At 39.4% G+C, this 26375-nt stretch overlaps 1 protein-coding gene across 1 annotated transcript in view; it reads right to left on the bottom strand.

Annotated features, from left to right (window-relative positions):
• Positions 1-899: 899 nt before the first annotated feature.
• GFOD2 (glucose-fructose oxidoreductase domain containing 2) overlaps positions 900-26375 on the bottom strand; it is a 79282-nt gene continuing 53806 nt past the window's right edge. Inside the window, exon 3 of the mRNA XM_044663215.1 lies at positions 900-3246. Within this exon, the coding sequence (XP_044519150.1) occupies positions 2348-3246 (899 nt within the window). The 3' untranslated portion in view covers positions 900-2347. The remainder of the gene's footprint in view (positions 3247-26375) is intronic.

Raw genomic sequence — 26375 nt, 5'->3', positions numbered from 1 at the left:
TGGCACAAGGAGAAGATAAATCAAGGAGAGGAGAAATACCAGTGACAGAAATTAAGATTACATTCCTATACGATGTGACTTTAACATGAGCATGCTGAGAACGGTTCTCCAGAAATCTCACCAGGCACACTGTGTCCCTGAAGGAATTTCCCCTCACATAGAAGAGATGTAACATTGTGGAGTATCTTGGTGATTGCGTCTTACCATTGCAATTAGACTATAACCTCTATGAAGGTAGGGCTTTTAAGCATTGTATCTCCACCAACCCCTAGCACAAGGCTTAACACATAACAGGCTCTTAATAATGTTCTTCATTGAAAGAATAAATAAAGGAAGGAAGCAAGGAAGGAGAAATGAGGTGGTTTTTAAAACTGGACCATAAGCCCCATGATCTAAGAGAATAATAAATTGATGATGCTTTCATGGAATCTGTTTTCTTTTGGGGAGGGGGAAAAGAGAGCCAGTGAATGGAAAGTGGTTCAGGGTCCAAGTTTTACCATCTTTAGAAGCCTTTCTGGGCAACTGGGTGAAGATGAATGAGAATCAAGGCCACCTAATTTTGTTTTAAATACTGTGTATTGCTTCCAAGGCAGAAGAGTGGTAAGGGTAGGCAATGGGGGTCAAGTGACTTGCCCAGGGTCACACAGCTAGGAAGTGTCTGAGGTCTATTTGAACCCAGGACCTCCCATTTCTGGGTCTGGCTCTCAAGCCACTGAGCCACCTAGCTGTCCCCAAGGCCACCTAATTTTAAAGCTGAAAGGAACCTTAGCTGACAGGTCTGAGACCTCTTGGGTTAGGAAACAAAAACAAACAGGGTGATAAGGTGATGACTTTCCTTTTTCTCAAAAGGCCATTTCATAGAACTATCAGGCTGAAATTGATGTTTTATATGAGCACAATGGAAGGCTGGCATGAACAGACACTAAAGCACCCCTACATACCCAAAACATCTTTAATCAAAGTGTAGTTACCTCCTGTGTATTACAGGCAAAATCAGTCCCTAAACACTTGCCCCAGGCGGGGAAGCCTGCTGGATCACCTGTCCTAAGCCCTTGGGAGCTTCCCCAGATGCCACCTCTCTTCTGCTCTTGTCCCTTCTTTATCCCAGGGGCTACATGTGCATTTCTGTAGTGCTCATCATTTCTCCTTTGACTCATCAGTCTTGAATTTCTGGAGAAGCCTCACATCTGGTCTTCTTGAAACTACACATGACTCAGGAAGCCATAAGCACCATGTAGAATTCTGTATGTTTTTGTTCATTTTTCCCTGAGAGAAGCCAGCCCCTTCAGGGAATATCAAAGATGAGACCTATGGTGGGGAGCAGCTGGCAAGAGGCTGGAAGGGAAGCTAGCAGGGAAAGAAGCCTGGATATACATCAATATGGATAAATTATCCAAAAAATGATTAGTTTTCCCAAAAATCAGTTAGCTCTATGGTCTTGTGGAATTCACTGGGGACCAGTCACTGCAGAGCCCACAAAGAAATCAAAACTTCAAACTCCTTTAAAGTCTTTTAAAATTTCCACAAAATTTCTCCCACACCACAAACAATTCAGAATATCAAATCTGATTAATTTATTAAAAAATTTCTCAGGTGTTTTAATCCTCTTCTCTTGTTTTCATGGTTAAAATACTCACCAAACATTTGCTTTAGAACTGTCACCTCCAAAAAGGCTAAACTTATAAAGAACCGAGACTTTACCCTTCTCTTCTACCATTTAGACTCTGGGCAGTATGTGGGAAGGTGGTCCCATACTTCCTATCTTATCCTCCACTGTTAGAAGACCTGAGCCTATAAATCAACAGAAAGGATAAAATGCTTTCTCTGCATCCTGTTCTTCTATGAAGAGGGAGCTCAGGACAGAGGTGCCAGAGATGAGCCCTGATGCCCTGATGGAGGTTTCCCAGAAGGGGGCTAGGGAGAGGGACCTTGTTTTCAGTTCTATCCAGGTCTGGATGCCTAGAGTAATTTCCTAGTAATCCATGAGGCTGGAGCAGCAGGTCTGGTTCCTCAATGCATGCTTTCCCATCCTATTAAAATGGCGTGAACAAGTCGACTTGAATTCTTCTTGCACCCATGATTTCATGGGTGCCAGCTCCATCCTTTTTCTGGAAGTGCAAAGGGAAATTCAAGTTTTACTAACAATCTGCCCCAACAGCAATAGAAACCCTACATTTCCCATTGAGTCTGAGGAGAAATTCCCCATGTCTTTTGCTGACAGTCACCAGTTTTCACCCAGACCAATAACCTGACTTATTACATACAAACCCACACATCTTCTATAAAGAGGCCCCAGCCCAGGGTGTCCCCTAGCCCACATCATCATCCCAAATGGCCTACAGCCGGCTCATATGTTATTTCTCTGAAGTGCCTCACAAAGGTTCTGATTGGCGTCTGGCTCCTCAGTCATGACTTCAACTGGTTCCCACTCTCCAGACCTGCTGGATTTCTTTATGGCATCAACTACACTCTGCATGTAAAGTCCATCTTCAAATGAGGCTGCCATGGAGACTGGTTTGTAATCCCAGGTGCGCCGGTCATCTTGCTCCTGAAATGACTGGCGCAGAGCCTGCACCATGTACACCATCCCTTTCAGATACAGCAATGGAATGTCCTTAAATCCTTTTTCTAGAAGTCCTGCATTGACTGTCAAAGAGTCTGTCAGCAGCTGTTCCTCCTGTAGCGAAGTGCTCTTCTGCCCATAGAGGTCAGATCCTCTGGCTATGAGGCGACCAGCAGAGCCCACAATCATGACTTCATGCACAAAGGAACCTGGCATGTTGAAGTTGAGAGTCACAGTGCTACAAACACCCCCATTCATAAGCATCTGGAAAAAGCAGAAGTCATCACTGGTGACATGCCTGATTCCATTGATCTGGGCATTCTGTTTCACAAATGTCTTCAGAAAACCATGGACTTTCTCAGCCTTCCTACCAGTGAGGTGAGTTAAGAGGTCAACAATATAGGTGCCCATTGTGTGTAGACCTCCTCCCCCCATGAGCTCATCACAGATCCAGTTGTACTTGTGGCTAAGAAGGCTGCCCCAGTACACACGCACATCACAGATCATCACATTGCCAATGTAATGTTCTTCAATTAACTGCTTCATCCGAATAAAGGCAGGCAGGAATCGAAGGACATTCCCTACAAGACTCATGAGTTTGGGGTAGTAGCGTGCAGCTGTCACCATCCTGAAAGCATCCACAGATGTTGCTGCTTTTTCACAGATCACATTCTTCCCAATACCTGAGGACAAGACAGAACAGGAAACCTGAGTAGATAATTTAGGAACTTCAAGGAAAACAATTCTTATTTCCTATATGAGGCACAATGGACAAGTCCTGCAAAACATCCAAATAAGGGACCAATGAAAGTTCCCTTGAGCAATAGGGAGACTTAATTTGGCCTGAACATAATATGAAGGGACCTCACAGATGGACCTAGTCCACTCTTATTTTACCAATAAGTAAATGAAGGCCTAGGGAGGTCAAATGACTTGCCCAATTTCACATAGGTCATGCCACTGGGGAATGAGAGTAAGAAAGCTGCCATGTAAAGGGGGTCTGATATTAGTAGGTACACAGGGAAAGGAGTAGAAAAGGGAGTATTTCCAAAGGAGTAGCTAAAGAAACAGAACAGAGGTAGATCAAACCTAACAGAAACAAAAGGAGTACGACAGAATGGAACCGAGATGTTGGCATAATGTTCTGACTATTATGCATATATTATGTGCTTGTAAAGTAATGAATTTAAGGAAAAATGATCCAAATCTATGCTGACAGAACTATGTTTCCTTGCATAATTCACTTTATCTGTCTAGTCATCAGGAACCTGGAACATCAGAAGCTCTTCTGGAAAATGAAAGGACTGGAATGGATGACCTTTACACTTCTTTCCAATTTGAAATCATACAGCTCTGTGATTATGGGGTCTGAGCTATCACCTACAACTTAGGAAAGGGCCCTATGATTCTCAAGAGACTTGTCCCTGCAGACAGTCACATAATATGTGGCTACGGCCAAAGAGAGGTAGTAATAAAAAGAAAGGCACTCTCCCTCCTGCGTACAAAGCCATTCTGGGAAGTTTGACATAGCTCTGGCCATACCACTTAACAAAGATATAACAACTGGAAAAAGAGTCAAAAAGAAAAAAAAAAAGGCAACTGTGATGACATGGTCCATGGCAAGTCCACAGTGTCCAATGCCAGTAGGGCCCTTGATGTTGTCCAGAGATCTGTTTATTCTTTTCTGATTGACTCTACTCCACTCCCCTAGCAGCTGTCTCATACAATCTCACATTTCCTTGAGCCTCCTATACCAGAGGGGTCAACTGTGTAGCCTCAGGAGGTTTACAACACTCCTGAGTGCAGCTGAAAACAGACTAAAGTGTAACTGGGAAATACTTAACAAAATAAACAAGAATACAATAAAAAAGAGAACAAGACATTTTAAAACTAAGTCAATATGTAGCCCATAGGGATCTTTATGTAGGGATCACAGGCCATGTTTCTATTTGAATTTGATCCCACTGCTCTCCCCCAACCACTTCACAAATCTTCTCTCAGAGAAAAGGGAGGTCATCTGCTGTGAGCTCCCTCAAAGCCCCTCTTACTTGTCCTCCTCCTCACTCTGATCTTCAGAAAGATCTCAATCTTTCTGTGTAGCTTATGACATGTTGATCACTTTTTCTACTGGATATTCTTAACTCTCCAGGTTTTCATGACACCACTTTCTCCTGGTTTTCCTCTTATCTTATCTGACTAATCCTTCTCAGTCTCTGAATGCATCCTTTAGGACAGTGTTGGCGAACCTATGGAATGGGTGCCAACAATGGCACAGAGGCACTTTCTTTGGGGACAATGCCACCACCACCCTTCCTTACTAGAAAGGCAGAGGGACTTGGGCAGAGCTGCTCCCTTCCCCCTCTCCATCATGCCAGATGACATTGTTTTACATCCCCCACCCCTCTGCCCAGGAGCCCAATGGGAGCACACAGGGTGGGGAAGGTGGGCAGCTCACAGGCAGCAGAGCTGGAGGAGAGCAGAGAGCTCAGGCCACTCCCCTCCCCCTCTCTACACTCACTGAGACCATTCCTCACCTCTCCCACTCCTCCCAGCAGCCCAATTGGAGCACTTCCTCCTTCCCCTGTGTGAGGGCAGGGCACACCTGACACTAAATGGGGGTGAGGGACATGGCTTACCATCTCTGGGAGGATGCAGGACAGTAACTGGTCAGGGGGTGGGGCCTGGCACTCAGGTCTTTGAAAGGTTTGCCATCACTGCTCTAGGACATGCCCACTAACTGCAAGGCTTGTCCTCTTCCTTCTTTTCTTCTCCTTCTATAGCAGTGATTCCCAAAGTGGGTGCTGTAGCGATCCAGGGGGGTGGTGATGGCCACACAATTTTTGGATTACATTCTATTCTGAGTTCAATAAATAGTTTCATAATTTCCAGGGGGCGCTAAGTAATATTTTTTCTGGAAAGGGGGTGGTAGGCCAAAAAAGTTTGGGAACCACTGCTCTATAGTATCACATTTATTGACCATATCAGCTCCCAATTATCATCTCTATACAAGTGATTCTCTGATTATCCAGTCCTCTCACTTGACCTTCAGTCTTGAATCACCAATTGCCTATAGAATATCTCAAATTTAACAGGTCCAAACACAGTTCATTATCTTTTTTTTTTTTTCCAAACCCTTACTTTCTGTCTTAGAATCAATACTGTGTATAGGCTCCAAGGCAAAAGAGTGGTAAAGGCTGGGTAATAGGGGTTAAGTGACTTGCCCAGGACCTTCCATCTGAAGGCCTGGTTTTTTATTCACTGAACCCCCTAACTGCCCCCAGAACTCATTATCTTTTCTTTAAAACTTTCTCTTCTTCCCAAATTTCCTGTATTACTATCGAGGGCACCACCATATTCTCAGTCATCCAGGCCTGAAACCTAGGTGTCATCCTTGAGTCTTTACTCTCACCCCAATATTTCACCTATTGCAAAGCCTTGTTTCTACCTTAACAACATTTCTCATCTGTGCCTCCTTCTCCCCAGTCAGGGCCACCCCTCTGGTGCTGGCCCCCATTACCTTATGACTGTCTTCTTGTTGGTTTCCTTGTGTCCAGTCTCTTTTTACTCCAATATACCTTCACTCAATTGCCAAAATAATCTTCCTAAAGAACAGGTCTAACCATGTTAGCTCCTGGACTAGTCATCCTTCTCCATTCACCAATGCCTTTGCTGCCTCCTGACTGCTCCTCTGAACCTCTTTTCCTATTGATGAGTTCTTCTCAGAACTTCCATTTTGAGAAGGGCCCCAGACCATCCATCCCTTATACTCTGGATGTTGCTACCATGTTCCTTTCTGGGTATCTCATTCCTTACCACCCCTACCCTGATTTTCAGCTCCCCTTTTATGTATGGTCTTCTATTACAACAAAAGCTCCTTGAGAGCAGGAGCTCTTTATTTAATTTTATTTCATTTAAAAAAATACTTAGGGGGCATCTGGGTAGCTCAGTGGATTTAGAGCCAGACCTAGAGACGGGAGGTCCTAGGTTCAAATCTGGCCTCAGACACTTCCCAGCTGTGTGACCCCGGGCAAGTCACTTAACCTCCATTGCCTACCCTTACCACTCTAAGACAAAAAGTAAGGGTTTAAAAAAATAAAATTAAATTAAAGAAATACTTACCTTCTGTCTTAGAATCAATACTAAGTACTGGTCCTAAGGCAGAAGTGCAATAAGGGCTAGGCAATGGGGTTTAATAATTTACTCAGGGTCACATAGCTAGGAAGTATCTGACTGATTGGATGGAACCCAGGACCTCCTGTCTACAAATCCTGTTTAGCCTTTAAAGCCCTTCACAACCCTGCCTTCTTTTTGAGTCTTCTGAAACCGTGTTTCCCTCCATATACTCTACAATCAGTGACACCAACTTTTTTGCTGTTCCTCAAACCTCATACTCCATATCCTGACCCTATATCTTTTCTCAAGACTGCCTCTCATGTCTCTTTCCACACTTCTGCCTCTTAACTCAAGACAATTTAAATCCTACCTTTTCTGAAGGAGCTTCCTTGGTTCGCTCTACTTATACTGCATGCTCAGAGACTGTTTCCCATTGACACTGCATATCTTTAAGAAGCTATTTCCACATCCTTTCCAACACTGATCATTTTCTTTTTCTGTCATATTAGTCAATCTGATAGGTGTGAAATATTACCTCAGTTGTTTTAATTTGCATTTCACAAATCTATAGTGCAGCTATTGGGAGTAGCTAAGTGACCCAAGTGAGAGAATATTATTCCTGGAGTAAGGAAGACTTTATCTTCCTCAGTTTAAATTTGACCTGAAACACTTATTAGCTATATTAAATCTGTTTGTCTCAGTTTCCTAACCTGTAAAATAAGCTGGAGAAGGAAACGGCAGGGAGCAGCTAGGTGACTCAGTGGATACAGTCAGGCCTGGAGTTGAGAGCTCCTGGGTTCAAGGTTGACCATAGTCACTTCCAAGTTGTTTGACCCTGGGCAAGTCACTTAATCCTGTTTGCTTAGCCCCTGCCCTTCTGTCTTAAGAGTGTTACCAAGATAGAAAGTAAAGGTTTAAAAAGAGGAAATGAGAAACCACTAGAGTATTTCTGCCAAGAAAATCCTAAATGGGGTGACAAAGAGTTGAACAGGACCAGTTAGACATGACTGAAAACATCTCAACAACAACCAATAGTGATTTTGAGCATTTTTTTCATTTGACTATTGATAACTTTTGATTTCTGCGACTGAAAACTGTTCATATCCTCTGGTCATTTATTTATCAACTGAGGAATGGCTCTTGTAAATATAAATATATATATATATATATATATTTTAAACCAAAACTTCTGTCTTAGAATTGACACTAAAACAGAAGATTAGTTAAGGCTAGGCAACTGGGGTTAAATAATTTGCTGAAGGTTACACAGCCAGTAAGTGTTTAAAGCCAGATTTGAACTCAAATTTTCCCAATTCCAGACTCAGCATTCTATCCACTGAGTCATCTAGCTGATTCCATTATTCCTCCCTCCCCATTTTTCTATTAATCATCTTAGCTTCATAAAATAATTCTACAGTAGTTTGATTCGTATGGTACTTAATAAGTAAATTAGTTTAGAATTGTCAGCTACCCTCAATCAATGAATATTTCTCCAATTATTTAGATCTGACTGTATTTCTGTAAAAAGTGTTTCATAATTATGTTCATATAGTTCCTGTGATCGTCTTGGAAGTTTCTATAAATGGAATTTCTCTTTCTACTTCTTCTTGAGGGATTTTTTTGGGGGGTAATATAGTTTATCTTATATCCTGCAACTTTGTGAAAATTATTTTTTCAACTAGTTTCTTAATCAATTCTCTAAGTATTCCACAATTTCATCTGCAAAATTCAACAGTTTTGTTTCATCATTGCCTATTTTATTCCTTCAATTTTTTTCCTTGTCTTACTGTTATAGCTAAGATTTCTAGTATAATACTGAATAATAGTGGTGATGTCAATTATGCTTATGATTTTCCTAATACTGAACCAGTCCTGAAATCTTGGCATGACTCCCACCTAGTCATAGTGTAAGATCTTTTTTCTCTGAACTCTTTCCCCTGGGTGAAATGATCAACCAACTCCCACAGATTCAAAGATCACTTTTCTGTAGATTGATTTATCTAGCTCTAATTTTATTGCTGAACTCGTCTTGCATACATAACCAGCTGCCTGCTGAACATCACCACCTGCATGTACCTCTGGCATCTAAAACAGCCTTTTCAAAATGGAATTCAACCTACCTTTTCAGTCTTACTTTACATTACTCACAGAATGATGGAATTTAAGAATTGGAAGAGATATCAGCAGCTAACCAGTCCAACATTGACCTTAGAAGGATTCCCTTTCACAACCCTACTTTCCAGCCAAAGCACACTATTAACTGTTTCCCAAATGTTGACAGACCATCTCCTGTCTCCCTGCATTTGTACAAGCCTGGTCTTCTTACTGTAATTCATTCCCTCCTTGTTCCCCTAAGTATCTCTTGATTGCTTCCTCCTCACTGAAGTTTTCCTTAACATCTTCCAATTGTTAAAGCTCCCTCACTCTTCTAATTACCTTGTACATAATTATCTAAGTGCATGTTGTAAAAACTAAGTATAATATAAGCTGCTTAAAGAATGATGTTTTGTTTTTCTATTTATAAACCTAGAGCAAATGGTTGGCATTTAATAAATGTTTTTTGAATTAAACTATATTGACCAAAGATAAACAGAACAAGAGGCAGGTAGATAATACAATGGCCAGGAGTCAGGAAGAACCAGGTCCAAATATGGCCTTAGACACTTCCTAATTGTACAATACTGGGTAAATCACTTAACCCCAATTGCCTTTAAAAAATAAAAAAGAACACAGAAGGCACAGCATTTAGGGGCAGCTAGGTAGCTCAGTGGACAGAGTCAGGTCTGGAGATGGGAGGTTCTGGGATCAAATCTGTCCTAGCTGTGTGACTTTGAGCAAGTCATTTAACCCCCACTGCCTAATCCGAATCTCCCATCACCCCTCTGTTCAAAAACTTCCTGTGGCTCTTCCAGTTTATTGCTCTCCTGCAATGGAACTGATATGTAGTATAATTCTAAGACAGAAGGTAAAGGTTTTTTTTAAAAAAAGGTAAATAGAAGAGTCAAAACTTTAGAATGAAAGAAACTCAGAGGAAGGAAGGAAAAACACATTCATTAAAAGACTTTGATTGTATCAAATTAATGCTTTGTACAAAAAAAACCCAAAATTGGAAGGAAAGCAACAAACTCGGAGAACATTTTTATAACAAAACTCTCTGGAAAAGGTTTAATTTCCCAAATATATAAGGAACTAAGTAAAATTTACAAAAAATCAAGCCATTCCCCAATTGACAAACGGCCAAGGAACATGAATAGGCAGTTTTCACATGATGAAATAAAAACTATCAATAAAGCACATGAAAAAGTGTTCTAAATCCCTCCTGATTCAAGAAATACAAATCAAAACAACTCTGAGGTTCCACTTTACACCTAGCCGACTGACCAATATGGCAGCAAAGGAAAGTGATGTGTTGGAGGGGATGTGGCAAAATGGGGACACTAATACACCGCTGGTGGAGCTATGAATTGGTCCAACCATTCTGGAGGGCAATTTGGAACTATGCACAAAGGTCTTTAAAAGACTGCCTGCCCTCTGATCCAGCCATACCACTGCTGGGTTTGTACTCCAAAGAGATAATAATAAGGACAAAGACTTGTACACAAATATTTATAGCTGCACTCTATGATGGCAAAAAATTGAAAAATGGGGGGGGTGTTCATCAATTGGGGAATGGCTTACTTAACATATTGTGATATTTGATGGTGATGGAATACTAGTGTGCTGAAAAGAATAATGAACTGGAGGAATTCCATATAAACTGGAAAGATCTCCAAGAATTGATGCAGAGTGAAAGGAGTAGAACCAGGAGAACCCTGTACACAGAGAATGATTCACTATGGCACAATCAAATGTAATAGATTTTTCTACTAGCAGCAATGCAATGACCCAGGACAATTCTGAGGGACTTATGATGGGGATATGATTAGGGTTTTGATGTTAAAGAATCACTCTACTGCAAATATGAATAACATGGAAATAGGTTTTGAACAATAATACATGTAAAACCCAGTGGAACAATATGGGAGAGATTAGGTCTAGATCAACATCTCACACCCTACACCAAGATAAATTCAGAATGGGTGAATGACTTGAATATAAAGAGGGAAACTATAAACAAGTTAAGTGAACACAGAATAGTTTACTTGTCAGATCTGTGGGAAAGGAAAAACTTTAAAACCAAGCAAGAGTTAGAGAAAATTACAAAATGTAAATTAAATGGTTTTGATTATATTAAACTAAAAAGTTTTTGTACAAACAAAAACAATGTAGTCAAAATCAGAAGGGAAACAACAAATTGGGAAAAAATCTTTATAACAAAAAACTCTGACAGGGGTCTAATTACTCAAATATACAAGGAGTTAAAGCAATTGTATAAAAAATCAAGCCATTCCCCAATTGATAAATGGGCAAGAGACATGAATAGGCAATTTTCAGGTAAAGAAATCAAAAGTATCAATAAGCACATGAGAAAGTGTTCCAAATCTCTAATAATTAGAGAAATGCAAATCAAAACAACTCTGAGGTATCACCTTACACCTAGCAGATTGGCTAAAATGAAAGAAGGGGAGAGTAATGAATGTTGGAGGGGATGTGGCAAAATTGGGACATTAATGTATTGCTGGTGGAGCTGTGAACTGATCCAGCCATTCTGGCTGGCAATTTGGAATCACGCTCAAAGGGCTATAAAAGACTGCCTGCCCTTTGATCCAGCCATACCATTGTTGGTTTTATACCCCAAAGAGATCATAGATAAACAGACTTGTACAAAAATATTTATAGCTGTGCTTTTTGTGGTGGCAACAAATTGGAAAAGGAGGGTATGTCCTTCAATTGGGGAATGGCTGAACAAACTGTGGTATATGCGGGTGATGGAATAACTATTGTGCTAAAAGAAATAATAAACTGGAGGAGTTCCAGGCGAACTGGAGAGACCTCCAGGAACAGATGCAAAGTGAAAGGAACAGAGCCAGAAGAACATTGTACACAGAGACTGATATACTGTGGTAAAATTGAATGTAATAGACCTCTGTACCAGCAGCAATACAGTGACCCAGGACAATTCTGAGGGATTTATGGTAAAGAACGCTGCCCACATTCAGAGGAAGGACTGCAGGAGAGGAAACATATAAGAAAAACAACTGCTTGAACGCATGGGTCGGGGTGGACATGATTGAGGGTGTGGACTCGAAACTACCACACCAATGCAACTACCAACAATTTGGAAACTGGTCTTGATCAAGGACACATGACAAAACTAGTGGAAATGTGCATCGGCCATGGGTGGGGGGAGTGCGGGGGGCGAAGGGGAAAGGAGGAGCATGAATCATATAACCATGTTAAAAATGAATATTAATAAATGTTAAAAAAAAAACCCAGTGGAACTGTTTGTCAGCTTTGGGAGGGGGGAGGAAGGAGATCATGAATCATGTAAACATGGAAAAAATATATAATACAATATATATGATAAAATTAAAATAAAATTATAAATAATATTAAGTGCTTCCTCAATGCCTGGCACTAAAGTATGTATGTGTCTCAGAAGAGATAATGATCTAAAATTTGTTACAGAATATTATGAACAAGACACAAGTTTGTTTCCCAAGACTAAAATTAGAAGCACCAAAGGCTCATGGGAACTTAAAGCTCCATATTCAGTTGAATATGTGTCAGAGGAATCAATCACTTACTTTGGGGAAATAAAGAAAGGCAAAAAGAATCTTGACCTCAAGGAGTTTCCATTCTGATGTCAAGAAAAAACATGTTTATAAGAGCATAAAAGATGTATAAGGATTTTTTTTCCCATGAGGCCATGTTGCCACCCACTTCCTAAAACTCATGAAAAAAAAAAAGCATTATTTTACACAGCTGATACTAAACTCATGAAGCAACAGGCTTATTGGATATTATAACTTGGAAATAAATATCTGAATAAACTTTTAATTTGTTAGCTCCACAATGGATTTATTAAGAAGAGCTTGGAATGTTGGTGACTTGTCTTTACTTTAAAGTTGCTATCATAGAGAAGGATAATTTCTGCCACTCTGGTAAAAGAAAACTGGGTTGGATGAGCAAAAGGCCTAACCTTGTTCTGTGCCTATTTAGGTTTGAGTATATTCCATACTTCCACTTTGTTCCCAAAGCACAGTGCTGCCTTGTAAAAATTCCATAATTTTTTTAGTTTGATCACAGCTCCTCAAATCCCAGACAAAAGCTCACAGTGATTGCTAAGTGTTCTGAAGCATTCAAAATCAGGGATCTAAAAACATGCTATTCTCCTTTCCTTCTCCATTTAAAAGCCTCTAAACAGGGTGCATTGGGAATATAAGAACAACAAATGAAACAATCTCTATTTCCAAAGAACTTGCATTCTAGTTGGGGGGAAACACATAATTAAAATATGAAGCATAAATACAAAGCTTATACGATGGCCTGATAAGCCATATCACAATATCTCGGAGCTGGAAGGGAAGCAGAGCCCATCTAGTATAACCAGTACCCAAACCACATACTTGATAAAGAGCCATTCAACTTTGGCACAGTGAACCCAGTGAAGACAAAGTCACTATCTATTGAAACGTCTCATTCCACTTTTGGATGATTCTCAATGTAACTAAATTTTTTTTCATAATCAAGCCTACAATCTACCTCTCTGAAACTTCTAGTCATTTCTCTGAGTTCTTCCTTCAGGGCTCAGGCAGAACAAATCAAATCCCTCATCCATAGGACTGTCTTTAAATGCATGAAATAAATTCGGTCTCCCACTTTTAATTTTTAGACAGATCATCTCAGATTCTTTCAACCAGTTCTCAAAGGAGATGAACTATAGGCACCTTTACTACCCTGGTTGTCCTCTTCCAGATGGTCTTCAGTTTATCAATATTCCTCCTAAAATGTAGGATAGAGTATGGTCAAACTATTATTGCCTCCTTATTCTTGGAACATATTCTCCTCTTAACATAGTCTAAGATGGCATGAATGATTTAAGCAGCCATATTCTTATGGCTGTAGTAATGATATAACTAAATGCCTGGCCTGTGATATCACTACCATTAACATGTGGGTAGGATCCTTTTGGATGGCATTAGCAGCATTCATGAAAGGCAGGCAGTGGGTTTCTTATCACTGGCGCTATTCAAGCAGATCCTGAATGGCTACTTGTTAGGGATGGTCTAATGGTGTATTTTTACTTAGTTAAAAGCTGGACTATCCTTCAAAGTTCTACCCAGATCAGATTCTCTGGGTTATTTTCAGTTTGGGAACTGTTTGTTTCTTATAAAGTAAATAAATATTAAAAAGCAGAATGGTGAAATAGATATAACACTTTACATTAAGTTGGAAAAATCTGAGTTTAAATGCAGCCTCAGTCATTATGGCTATAGGTAAATCACTTAAGGTCTTTAAGCCTCAATTTAGATATATCCTTGCAGGGATCTGGTGGTAAGATTTTTGTAAATCATAAAAGTAATATAGAAATGTAAGCTATTAGGGCAGCTAGGTCACTCAGGGGATAGAGTGTGAGACCTGGAGTTGGGAGGACTTGAGTTCAAATTTGGCCTCAGACACTACTGACTTTGGGCAAGTCACTTAAACCTGTTTGCCTAGCCCTTGTTCTTCTGTCTTAAGAGTTATTCCTAAGGCAGAAAGTAAGGGTTTTAAAAAAAGGAAAAGAAATGGTAAGCTATATGATTATTCTACTAAGCACAAAGAGGAATTCCCTGCAGATATATAGTACACTATTAGAAGCAGCCTCTAAAGCAGGGGAACTAGAGATCTGCTCAAATGAGTAATTTTTCTCTTCTTTCTCTTGAAGTTGCCAATCATCATCATTATTTATTTAAAACTCTTACCTTCCATCTTAGAATCGAGATTTTGTACTGGTTACAAGGCAGAAGAGCAAGGATAAGGGCGAGGCAATGGGGATTAAGTTACTTGCCCAGGGTCAAACAGTTAGTAAAAGTCTAAGGTCAAATTTGAACCTAAGATCTTTTGTCACTAGGCCAAGCTCTCTAACCAATGAGCCTACTACTCCAATCATCATCACTATTAAAAACATTTGTGGAACTTCTGCTTGGGAAGTTCTTCAGAACCCATGGAATATTCTTATGAATGTTCTCAGTGGTGGCAAATGTTAACCACTTTGGTTTTCTGAACAACTAAAGTACACTCAGAGCTTAGTCTGGTGATAAAAGCAAGTAATTAAGCTGAATGAGATATATAGCTTTTCAAGGTAACTTCTGAAGTAGGACTTGATGCATTCATCCTGACATGTTTGCTAAAGGGTAGGGGGAAACAGCTATAATATTATATTATATTATACTATGAAATGCTAAATAACCTCTCAAAATGGCAAGGGCCTAAAATCTACTTTGCAGAGGAATGTCAATAGATTCTAAGTAGAAATGCTTTGAAGATGAAGGTGGTGGATACAGTGTTACTCTGACAGTCAACAAGCAGGTGGGAGGGATGGATAGGGTAAAGGAAGAGCAACCTGGGCACCCACTGACTTCAAACCAAACAAGTATAAATGAATTGTTTATAAATGGATAGAAACAGGCACAAAATAAAGGTCTTAACCCATTTATCATTCAGTTGTGTGCAGCAGGAAGGAAGGCCACAAATCCTCCAAAGGAAAGGGCTGCAACTGGCAGATGAAGATTCTGACAAGAGAACAGTAACAGGAAAAAGTTTTCGAGATTGTCTTAAGGAGAGATGGCCCCAAATGAATGATTGTGAGTGTAGCTATGGATATGTGTTTAGGGAGTGGGGGAGGAAGAATGGGACAGAGCTGATTAAATTTTATGTGGGAGAAGTACATTTCAGCTTGGAGATTTCCAAATTTGTGTGGAAGTAAAATATCCCTTTAAATATATTCATGTTCTCTGTATTTCCAAAATTTGGTGTGTTTTTTCTACCAGTGTTTGTTACTTTTTTACCAAACTGTGTTTTGGTGATAGCCACGTTTGCTGACCAATCCTTTACATTATTAGCACTGAAGATCTAAGATGCAGACCTCAAATAATTGGTGACGAATGCAGTGGGCCTCCTTTCTTTCAGACTCTTAAACAGAAAACTCTTTATTGCTGCTGCTGTTGCTGCTACTATTGCAGCTGGAGAGGAAAAAAAAGGAAGCCTTGAAGAGGAAAGAGGAATCTGCAGCAGCACCTTGAGCAACATTTTATTAGGATTAGAATACACCCAAGGAGCTCTATTAAAGATTAAGTAGGCTTCTGAAATCACAACTTACAACTGTTTTCATGGGGAAACTGTAATCAGATTTCCTAAAACCTCATTTAAAAGGTTCAGGAATAGTCTTATCAAGTGAGGAAAGCATTATTCCCTAAATCCACCATATTATATGATTACCATCTTTTCTAAAGCAGAACCTAGAAAGTCTATAGCTTTGGCGCTTCTATAGAAAACAACATCTGGAGAGGAACATGGCTTGGCTGGAGTCAGAGGACACAGGCTCTAGTGCAGGCTTTCCCGCTCACTGTCTCTGTGGCCTTGAAGAACTGCTTCACCTTGCTGGATCTGTTTCCTCTCTAGTAAAGAGGAGAGGTATTGACTAAGTGCTATAGAAAGGTCTCATATTTAATCTTATGATTCTACTACTTCATCTTTTATTTTCCTATTTCTTTCTTTTCAGTCTTTAATTTTGTCAAAGCTAAGATTCTTCCTGAAATATTTTTGTTTCTTTTTGAAAATCTAATATACATTTTCTTTGCAACTTCATTCTTTTTAAGCAGTTCCCTTTGCAAGAAGAGAAGGAATCTACCCCTTTTATGACTGATGCTCTCCTTGCCTCCAGTCACAAATAATTTCATTTCTCTCCCTGCCTCTGCTGATTAGGCAGTGGAATCGCTTTTCTGCACCACCTTATAGTCAGTTGAGGCTGTCTATCTGTCTACTAACCTATAACTAGCATTCTTTCCACCTCTGAAAAGAGAGGGAGGATTTAACCCAATTTCATTCAACCTCTGTACCTGATTTGTTTTAGATTGAATCACAAGGCCCTTGCTAGTTTGCCTGGCGGTTTAAGATGTTTGGAATTCTTTTATTTTATCTCATGCAACTAGGTTAGTCAACATTTAGATTCTAAAGCTTGAATATCAGGACTAGTCTCCTGCTACTCAGTGGGTTGATGATTAAGTTGTCTTAATTCACAAAATGAAAAGAACATGAAGAAGCAGCAAATGTTTTCTCCTGTTAATAGAAGACAATTTTGAGCACAACATTTTAAAACTAAGAACTATTTGGAATATGCAATTCTTGAGATTATAGGGGCATTTCATAGTGTATGTTCCTCAAAGGCAGTAGGGCTATATATTAATTTACCTTAATTAATACTAGGCATGAAGCCCCATCACACTGGTCCTAAAGAAGTCAGAATGTTCCTTGTTCTTCCTTATTATTGCCAGGCTCTCCCGTAGAAAATAAGTTCAATGGAAAATGAAGTTCCTGACCCTTGCCTGTGTCCCTGGTTACTCTCCAGAAATATAGGAAGGTCCCCAGAAAAGTTTCAGAAAGATGGAGGGGTCCCAGTAATTTGGGAATCTACATCCTATATGAAGGTACTCAGTCTAGCCTGTCAATAGTTCCTGCCATCTACAGCTCTTTCTGGAATCACAGACTTAGGGGAGGGGAGAACTGCACCTCACACAACCTGTACCTAAAGAGGAATTACCTCTATAACCTTCTCAATGAGTAACCTTCTACTGAAGACCTCCAGTTAGGAACTAGCCCTATTTCCAGAGGCAGTTCATCCTACTTTTTAATATACGTACTTTTACTTTTCTTTACATAGGACCACAGATTTGCCTCTCTGCAATTTCCAATTATTATTCCTATACTCTGTGCATGTGCGTGTGTGTGTGTGTGTGTGTGTGTGTGTGTGTGTGTGTGTGTGTGAAATCTAATCCCTTTTCTATGTGATGAACCTTCAAATACTTAAAGATGGTAATCAAGTTTTAGTCTTCTCCACTACTAGAGGGACCAGGTACATCAAATGATGGGAAAATTTATCATTTTACTTTGAAAAAATTTTCATCCTATCTTTATTTTGCAGATGGACAGATAGTGAGTGTATATGTGTGGGTATTGCATCAATTGTCAGAGCTTGATCCTTCAGGGTATTCTTTAATGCTGGTCCTTTTGTGCTACTGGCTAAACATTCTCAGTGCCTTGAGGAAATCCTTATGAGGAGGGATGGTCTCTAGTCTTCCCATTATCTTCATCTCCCTCCTTTGGATGTACTCTATCTTGTTTTGAACAAGATGATCACCTGGATGTGAGCATAAAATACACGTGTTGCCTGTCCATGTACAGCATATATTTCTCTTGCTCTGCCTCTTTCTCTCCTGCCTTCCATATTGGAAAAGAGTAGCAAAGGCTAGGCAATGGAGGTAAAGTGATTTGCCCAAGGTCATACAACTAGGAAGTACCTGAGGTCAAATTTGAACCCAGGGCCTCCAATCCACTGAATCACCTAGCTGCCCCCATACATTTCTCTTAATGCAGCCTCAAATAAGTTGGGTTTTTTTGTAGTAACATCATGTGGTTTAACTCACTGAGCCTCCAGATCTCTTTTTTCACCTGACGGACTAACTTGTTGCAAAAGCCCTATAAAAGAATACATATATTCATGCCTTTGAGAGTAATGACAGTTAACATTTATATAGCCCCTACTAGGTTCCATGACCAGTGATTGCCTAGACACTTAAAGAACATGTATATAATTGTACTCTTACTCCAAATGATAGGTATGTTTGGTTAAGACAGAAAAGATCTGCAATGACACATATAAAGCCCAGTGGAATTGCTCATTGGCTATAGGAGGGGGGAAGGAAGAGGAGAGGGAAAGAACGTGAATCATTTAACAATGGAGAAAAAAAAATCTATAAATTAATTAATTAAAGGTAAAATTTTCAAATAAAAAGATAAAAGATCTGGACACAACTTTTAAAGGAATGAGGATGAATGTTTTTTTTTAAAGGCTGTGAAGTTCTAGTAGTGGTGTCCAACTAAAATAGAAATAAGGTGGCTGCTTATCCATCCATATAGCAAGATCCCTGTGGACAGAGGGATTTAAAAATGTACTATTATTTATGTTTTACTGTATCTTTATTTTGTTATATGTTCCCTAGTCACATTCACTCTGGTCTGGGCTCACTCAGGAATGCAGAATACATGTTGGATAAATCTGTTCTAATATCTAGAATCAAAGAATATTAGAGATAGAAGGAACCCTTGAGGTTACTTAGTCCAGCTATTTCAGTAAGCAGAAAGCAAAGTTAAAGCCCACAAACTGCCCACAGTGAACCAGGAAATTCCTGGCAGAATGGCAGTTGAAGCCAGGTTTCCCTCCACAGGCTGTGAAGCACAGAGGCCACTGCCCTTTAGCTCGTGTAATAGGACAAAACATTAATATTTTGTTTCACTGGTAAAGGGTAATATTGTTTGTGTTTTAGAGGCAACTAGTCAGATATATTTGACAGGACCTACCACTAAGCAATTCAAAGGAAGAAAAAGAGAAGATTTTTTCTTTCACAGAGAATGGAGAAAGATTTGTGAATGTTATTTCTTTAGATTTGATGAAAAGTTCCATAAAAGTCATGGCATAAGGTTGTAAAGGAATGCTACTGCACCATCAGAAATGACAAACAGAATGAGTTCAGAAAAAACCTGAAAAGTCTTAAATGAATAGATCCAAGTTAAGTGAGCAGAACCAGAAGAACACTGAATACAGTAAGAGAAATATCATACAATGATCAACTATGAAGGACTAAAGGACAAGGTTCCAAGACAACCACAAGGGACTCATGATGAAAAATGCTATCTGCAGCCAAAGAAGGAACTGTTGGGAGTCTGACTGAAAAGCAAAGCATATTATTTTTCATTTTATTTTCTTCATGAATTTTTTTCTGGATTGTGTGATACCTTCTTTCCTAGCATAAGCAATATGGAAATCTATTGCACTAGCATAACCTAGCTCAGATTATCTACAATCTTGAGGAAGGTGGAGGAAAGGGAGGGAGAAAAATGTCAGGTAATAATTGTTAAAAATATTGGTTCTACACATCATAGCAGCAAGACGTAGAAAGAGAAACACCATTTAAAATCACCCTAGACAATATAAAATACTTAGGAATCTATTTACCAAAACAAACACAGGAATTATATGAATACAATTACAAAACACTTTCCAAACAATTAAAACTAGATCTAAACAATTGGAAAAACATTGATTGCTCATGGGTAGGATGAGCTAACATAATAAAAATGACCATTCTATCCAAATTAATTTACCTATTTAGCGCCATACCTATCAAACTACCAAAAAACTTTTTTACTGAATCAGAAAAAACTATAACAAAATTCATTTGGAATAACAAAAGATCAAGAATATCAGGGGAAATAATGAAAAAAAAAAAAAACGTGAAGGAAGGTGGTCTAACAGTACCAGATAATAAACTATAGTATAAAGCAGTGGTCATCAAAACAATATGGTACTGGGGCAGCTGGGTAGCTCAGTGGATTGAGAGCCAGGCCTAGAGACAGGAGGTCCTATGTTCAAATCCGGCCTCAGACACTTCCCAGCTGTGTGACCCTGGGCAAGTCACTTGACCCCCATTGCCTACCCTTACCAATCTTCCACCTATAAATCAATACACAGAAATTGAGGGTTTAAAATTTAAAAAAAAAAACAAAAAAAAAAAAACAATATGGTACTGGCTAAGAGACAATAGGGAGGATGAGTGGAATAGACTTGGGGTAAGTGACGACAGCAAAACAGTGTATGATAAACCCAAAAAGCCCAACTTTTGGGACAAAAATCCACTATTTGACAAAAACAGCTGGGAAATTTAGAAAACAATATGGGAGAGATTAGTTTTAGATCAACATCTCACACCCTACACCAAGATAAATTCAGAATGGGTGAAGGACTTGAATATAAAGAGGGTAACTATAAAAAAATTAAATGAACACAGAATAGTATACCTGTCAGATCTATGGGAAAGGAAAGATTTTAAAATCAAGCAAGAGTTAGAGAAAATTACAAAATGTAAATTAAATGGTTTTGATTATATTAAGCTAAAAAGCTTTTGTACAAACAAAAACAATGTAGTCAAAATCAGAAGGGAAACAACAAATTGGGAAAAAATCTTTATAACAAAAAACTCTGACAGGGGTCTAATTACTCAAATATATAAGAAGTTAAATCAATTGTATTAAAAAAAATCAAGCCATTCCCCAATTAATAAATGGACAAGAGACATGAATAGGCAATTTTTACATAAAGAAATCAAAACTATTAATAAGCACATGAGAAAGTGTTCTAAATCTCTAATAATTAGAGAAATGCAAATCAAAACAACTCTGAGGTATCACCTCACATCTAGCAGATTGGCTAAAATGAGAGAAGGGGAGAGCAATGAATGTTGGAGAGGATGTGGCCAAATTGGGATGTTAATGCTCTGCTGGTGGAGTTGTGAACTGATCCAACCATTCTGGATGGCAATTTGGAACTATGCTCAAAGGGCTGTAAAAGACTGCCTGCCCTTTGATCCAGCCATACCATTGTTGGGGTTGTACCCCAAAGAGATCATAGATAAACAGACTTATACAAAAATAATTATAGCCGTGCTTTTTGTGGTGGCAAAAAACTGGAAAAGGAGGGTATGTCCTTCAATTGGGGAATGGCTGAACAAACTGTGGTATATGCTGGTGATGGAATACTATTGTGCTAAAAGGAATAATAAACTGAAGGAATTCCATGTGAACTGGAAAGACCTCCAGGAACTGATGCAGAGTGAAAAGAGCAGAGCCAGAAGAACATTATACACAGAGACTGATACACTGTGGTAAAATCGAATGTAATGGACTTCTGTACTAGCAGCAATGCAATGACCCAGGACAATTCTGAGGGATTTACGGAAAAGAACACTACCCACATTCAGAGGAAGAATTATAGGAGTGGAAATAGAAGAAAAACAACTGCTTGAACACATGGGTTGAGGTGGACATGGTTGGGGATGTAGACTGGAAACTACCACACCAATGCAACTATCAATAATATGTAAATAAGTCTTGATCAATGACACATGTTAAAAGCAGTGGAAATGCCCATCGGCTAAGGGGGGGGGGGGGAGGAGGGTTTAAGGGGAAAGTAAGAGCATGAACCATGTAACCATGTTAACTTTTCTAAAAAATAAAAATTAAATGAAAATATTGGTTCTACATCTAATTGAAAAAAGAAAAATTAAAACAGAAAAAAAAGATTTAATGAAAGATTTTATCCTCAAACATTTCTCTAGTCCCGTCCCCCTAACCCTATCTATTTCTGTCATACAAAATGTTGCAAAGGGTCAGGAAATATTGCACCCATGGGACAGACTGGGTTTTCCACTGCTAATTAATGTACTAGTGTGTAGTTTAATTTCCTTTAATTCCTGGGACCATGGAACCTTGTTACTTCCTTTGATCACTTCACATGACTTAATCCAAGAGTAAATAAATAGATGTCATTTTACAAAAGCCTAGGGGAATCAACTTTCTCTCTTTTCTTAGTCCTATTGGGACATTTCTAGGGCCAAAGTATGTAGATCCTGGTGTCTAGGAAGCAATGAATTCCCTTTTTGTTGTCACCAACCTAAGGAAACAATGTTGCTCTTTGCTATTTCCTGCCAGATGCTTGAGAATGTTTCACTGAAAGGGGAAACCTCATCTTTTAGTTGCTGATTTAAGAAAAGACTTCAGAGCAAGAACACATACATGGCCACAATGGTTTGACAATCCATTAATTTTAAAAGCTACTTCTGAAACAAAGGTGAAAAAAAGATACCAGGGTGAATTTGCTCTCCAGAAAGAGGAGGCACTAAAAAGCTAGAGGAAAAGTTGCAGGTGAATGATGCATCCCTCTCATTCATTCACATATCCATTTATCCATCTATCCATCTATCCATAGGCCCCCAATCCTTCCCCATGTATTATTGCTTAGCTGACTTTCCTAGGCTTCCTTCTGCTCCCTTTAACCCAGAGGGTTCACCAAGCATGATAGGAAACAAAATACTCTGTAAGATGATGAAACTCAGGGCCTAGAGATCCAGAAGTAACTTATATGGAAAGGGTCTAAATCAAAAGCAAAAGCTCTTTCCTTTTTCATACCCAAGAGCACTGCCATAGTAAGGGGAAAACACCTGTGGGCCACAAGTAAAAGGCAAGTTTTTCATCTTCAGTTTTTATTAAAGACTCACATATAGAGCATATGAAATTTCATTAAAAAAAAAAAAAGATGATATAGGGGCAGCTGGGAGGCTCAGTGGATTAAGAGCCAGGCCTAGAGGCAGGAGATCCTGTGTTTAAATCTGACCTCAGACACTTCCTAGCTGGGTGACCCTGGGCAAGTCATTTAACCCCCACTTCGAAGCTCTTACTGCTCTCTTGCCTTGGAACTAGTACTTAGCATCAATTCAAAGACAGAAGGTAAAAGTTTAAAAAAAAAAAAAAGATGTAAACCTCGGGTTCAATATAGCCAATTGAGGGGAGGGAGGAGTAAAATACAGACGGAGAGAAAAGGTGGGGAAGTAAAAAACAAGCACAGAGTCACCAGGTATAATAATAAACTCAGAGAGAGATTCAGAAAGGCTCAGACAACCAAGGCTCATAGGATAGGATTTCAGAGAAGAGCCACTTGTGGCCTTTCAAGTAAAAGTCCCTAAAGACCTTTAGAGAAATCCGTTGTAGTTTTACAATACAGGCTGCATAGCTAGGAATTTTCAGAGGACTTGATAGGTTATTTTTGAACTGAAAGACTATAGAAATGCTAAGAAAGAAGAAAGGTAAAAGTGAGGATCATGAGTGCTGGCCTCATGAATCTGATGAAGTCCATTCCAAGACTGGATTGTAGCTGTTTCTCCACTGATGAAACCATCTGTAGAAATAGACAGTTCTGGGGCTTAATCATAGGAAGAAAAAGGGTTCACTGAATTCACAACAGAAAGTGCTACCATACAATTAGCCATAAAAAAAGCATTTTTGCCCTGGGAAAGCATTATCATGAATCTGCAATGAACTAGCAGTGTAAAACTGGCTGTGAGTCATCCTCATTTTTCTAAAGGCAAGAGGAGGGCCTACGTGGATAACTCCTATTTCAAATAATAGATTAAAATTTTTAAGTTTTAAGGTTTACTAATAAGTATATTCATCACAGTTGAGTTGGAGAGAAAGTGGGTGGAGGAAGACAGAACCCTTTTTGACTTATTTTCAAGGTTGGAGATTTTTTCTCTCCCTTTTGCACTTTTCCTTCAATCATGAAGATAGCCTTTCAGGGCATTTACAAATGTATTTCCTCTAAAAAGAAATATACAGGAAGCGAGTTCACACCCCATGTCAGATACGTAGTAGCTGTGTGAACCTGGACAATCAACTTGTCCTGCGTGGGCCTGTTTCCTCATCTGTAAAATGGGGATGATAATAATAGCATTTACCTCACAGGACTGTTGGGAGAATCAAATGGAAACAATGTTTGTAAAGTGCTATATGAACACAGCTGTTACTGTTATCATTATTTATTTGTTTATTTGAACTGTTTTTCCCAACTGTGCTCTCTATAGAGTCATTTCTAGCACTTCTGTGAGCACCTCAGGAACAGCAACTTCGGGATCCAAGTATGGCAGTTCTATTAGCTTTGATGGAAAAAAGTTAATTTGGATGGTTTCTGAAATCCTTTTCCATTTTTCTCTCGTTTGCAATCCCTGAAAACTCAAAATGACTATTATTAAGCTGGCTATGTTGGTAAGCTTTCTTTAACATGCTTTAACCCTCCACAGGTCCTCTCTATTTCATGATATTGCTTACCATTTTATAGTTAAGAAATTGGGTTCAGATGAGTGAACTGATTTGCCTCAGGACAAACTGCTAGTTTGTGTCAGAGCCAAACTCTGGTTTATCTGAGTTCAAGACCAGTCCTGCTTGGCTGAGTAGAAGATGGTCATTCTATTTTCTGATGACAATGATGCCTTCCTTCCAAAGAGTTCAGAGTTTGGTCATCCTCTTTTCATTTCATTTCTTTTTTTTTTTTTAAACCCTTGTACTTCGTTGTATTGTCTCATAGGTGGAAGGTTGGTAAGGGTGGGCAATGGGGGTCAAGTGACTTGCCCAGGGTCACACAGCTGGGAAGTGGCTGAGGCCGGGTTTGAACCTAGGACCTCCTGTCTCTAGGCCTGACTCTCACTCCACTGAGCTACCCAGCTGCCCCAGTCTTTTCTTTTATCTTTATTACAGCCTGGTAAATTAGGGAGGGCCAATTAGTGTTACTCGTATTTTATATGCAAAGAAACTGAGATTTAAAATGAATGTCTCATCATGCTCCTGATAGAGCAGACAGTAAAAAGACCAGGGTCTTCTGGGTCCCAGACCAGTCTACTGTTCTTTCTACTAGTAGAGGAATCTGGTGGGGGACATTTAGAGAAGTCTTTACCTGGACTCTCTGATCACAATATTCTCATATCATCAAGATCAACTGAAATAAACACTAAGAAATCTTATGGGTCCAGACTATCCCACTGACTCAAGAACCCTAGTGGATAGTGACTAAGGATGCAGAGTGAATAGGTATTATCTGCCAGGTCACTAAGGTACAGAACATGTTCTGAGTAGTTCTTGACTCCACTTCACCAACTCTTCCTCAAGACATTAACTTCCCTTAGAGATTTTGGAGGAGGGAAAAAACTTTATAGGGAACTACTACACAGGCTCCCAGATGCCTTTGTTCATTTGTTTCCTACTTCCTGTTTACATAAATGGGCCAAAAAATGCAGAATTCTTACATGCCAAGAATGGGGGGGCACTTGGCCAAAGAATATTGAAGAATTCTCTCACTTAGCACAGTACCTGACATGATCATTACTGGGGTCCTAAAAGGCAGAATGAGGAAACTCTTCAGCTGTGTTCTCTGGTTGAACTACACAATTCATCTGTGTTAATCTGCATTTAAACAGTGTGGAACAAAGTTAGCCAGGTCAAGGAATCATTTCTTGTAATCAAGACTGTAAGGATTAACATTCAGAGGGACTTTACTGATTGTCTAGTTAAATCCTCTCGTTTTACACACGAGGAAACCGAGACTCACACGACTCAGACCATGCCAAGCAGCAGTGTCCAAATTCAAACTTGGGTCTTCTTAATCTTTAATTCTGGTACTATTTTGTAAACTCAGTTTAATTTACATCATCTGTCTTATTGAAGTCACCAGGTACAGGGGAGCTCTATAACATACAAGAAAAACAATAAACTCCACATTCTTCTGGCATTTTAGGCTCTCCTCCACCCGGCTTCCACCTCTCTGTCTGGCCTTATTTTACCCTTTACATCCTGTGCTTTAACCCAATTAGATTAGTTTGTCCCTGATCTTGACATGCCACTTCAGTGGCATTTGTGCAGAACTGACTGCAGGTGCTAGAGCTTCCTTGTCACCAGAGGCTATGGCTCATTTTAGATGTTATCTCTACAATGAAGTTGTCTCTGATTCCCTCAGAAGAATCTTTTTCTCCCTGTACAAAACATGCATGAGTTCACATGCAGTCTCAAACATTTAACCAGCTGTGTGTCCCTGGACAAGTCATTTGATCTGTTAGCTTCAATTTCCTCATTTGTAAAATGAGCTATAGAAGAAAATGGCAAACTATTCCAGTATTTTTGC

The sequence above is a fragment of the Gracilinanus agilis genome, chromosome 2 (assembly GCF_016433145.1).
Source record: "Gracilinanus agilis isolate LMUSP501 chromosome 2, AgileGrace, whole genome shotgun sequence".
Lineage (NCBI taxonomy): Eukaryota > Metazoa > Chordata > Mammalia > Didelphimorphia > Didelphidae > Gracilinanus > Gracilinanus agilis.
The sequence above is the reverse complement of the archived record's forward strand: the minus strand, read 5'-3'. Positions and strand labels throughout refer to the sequence as shown.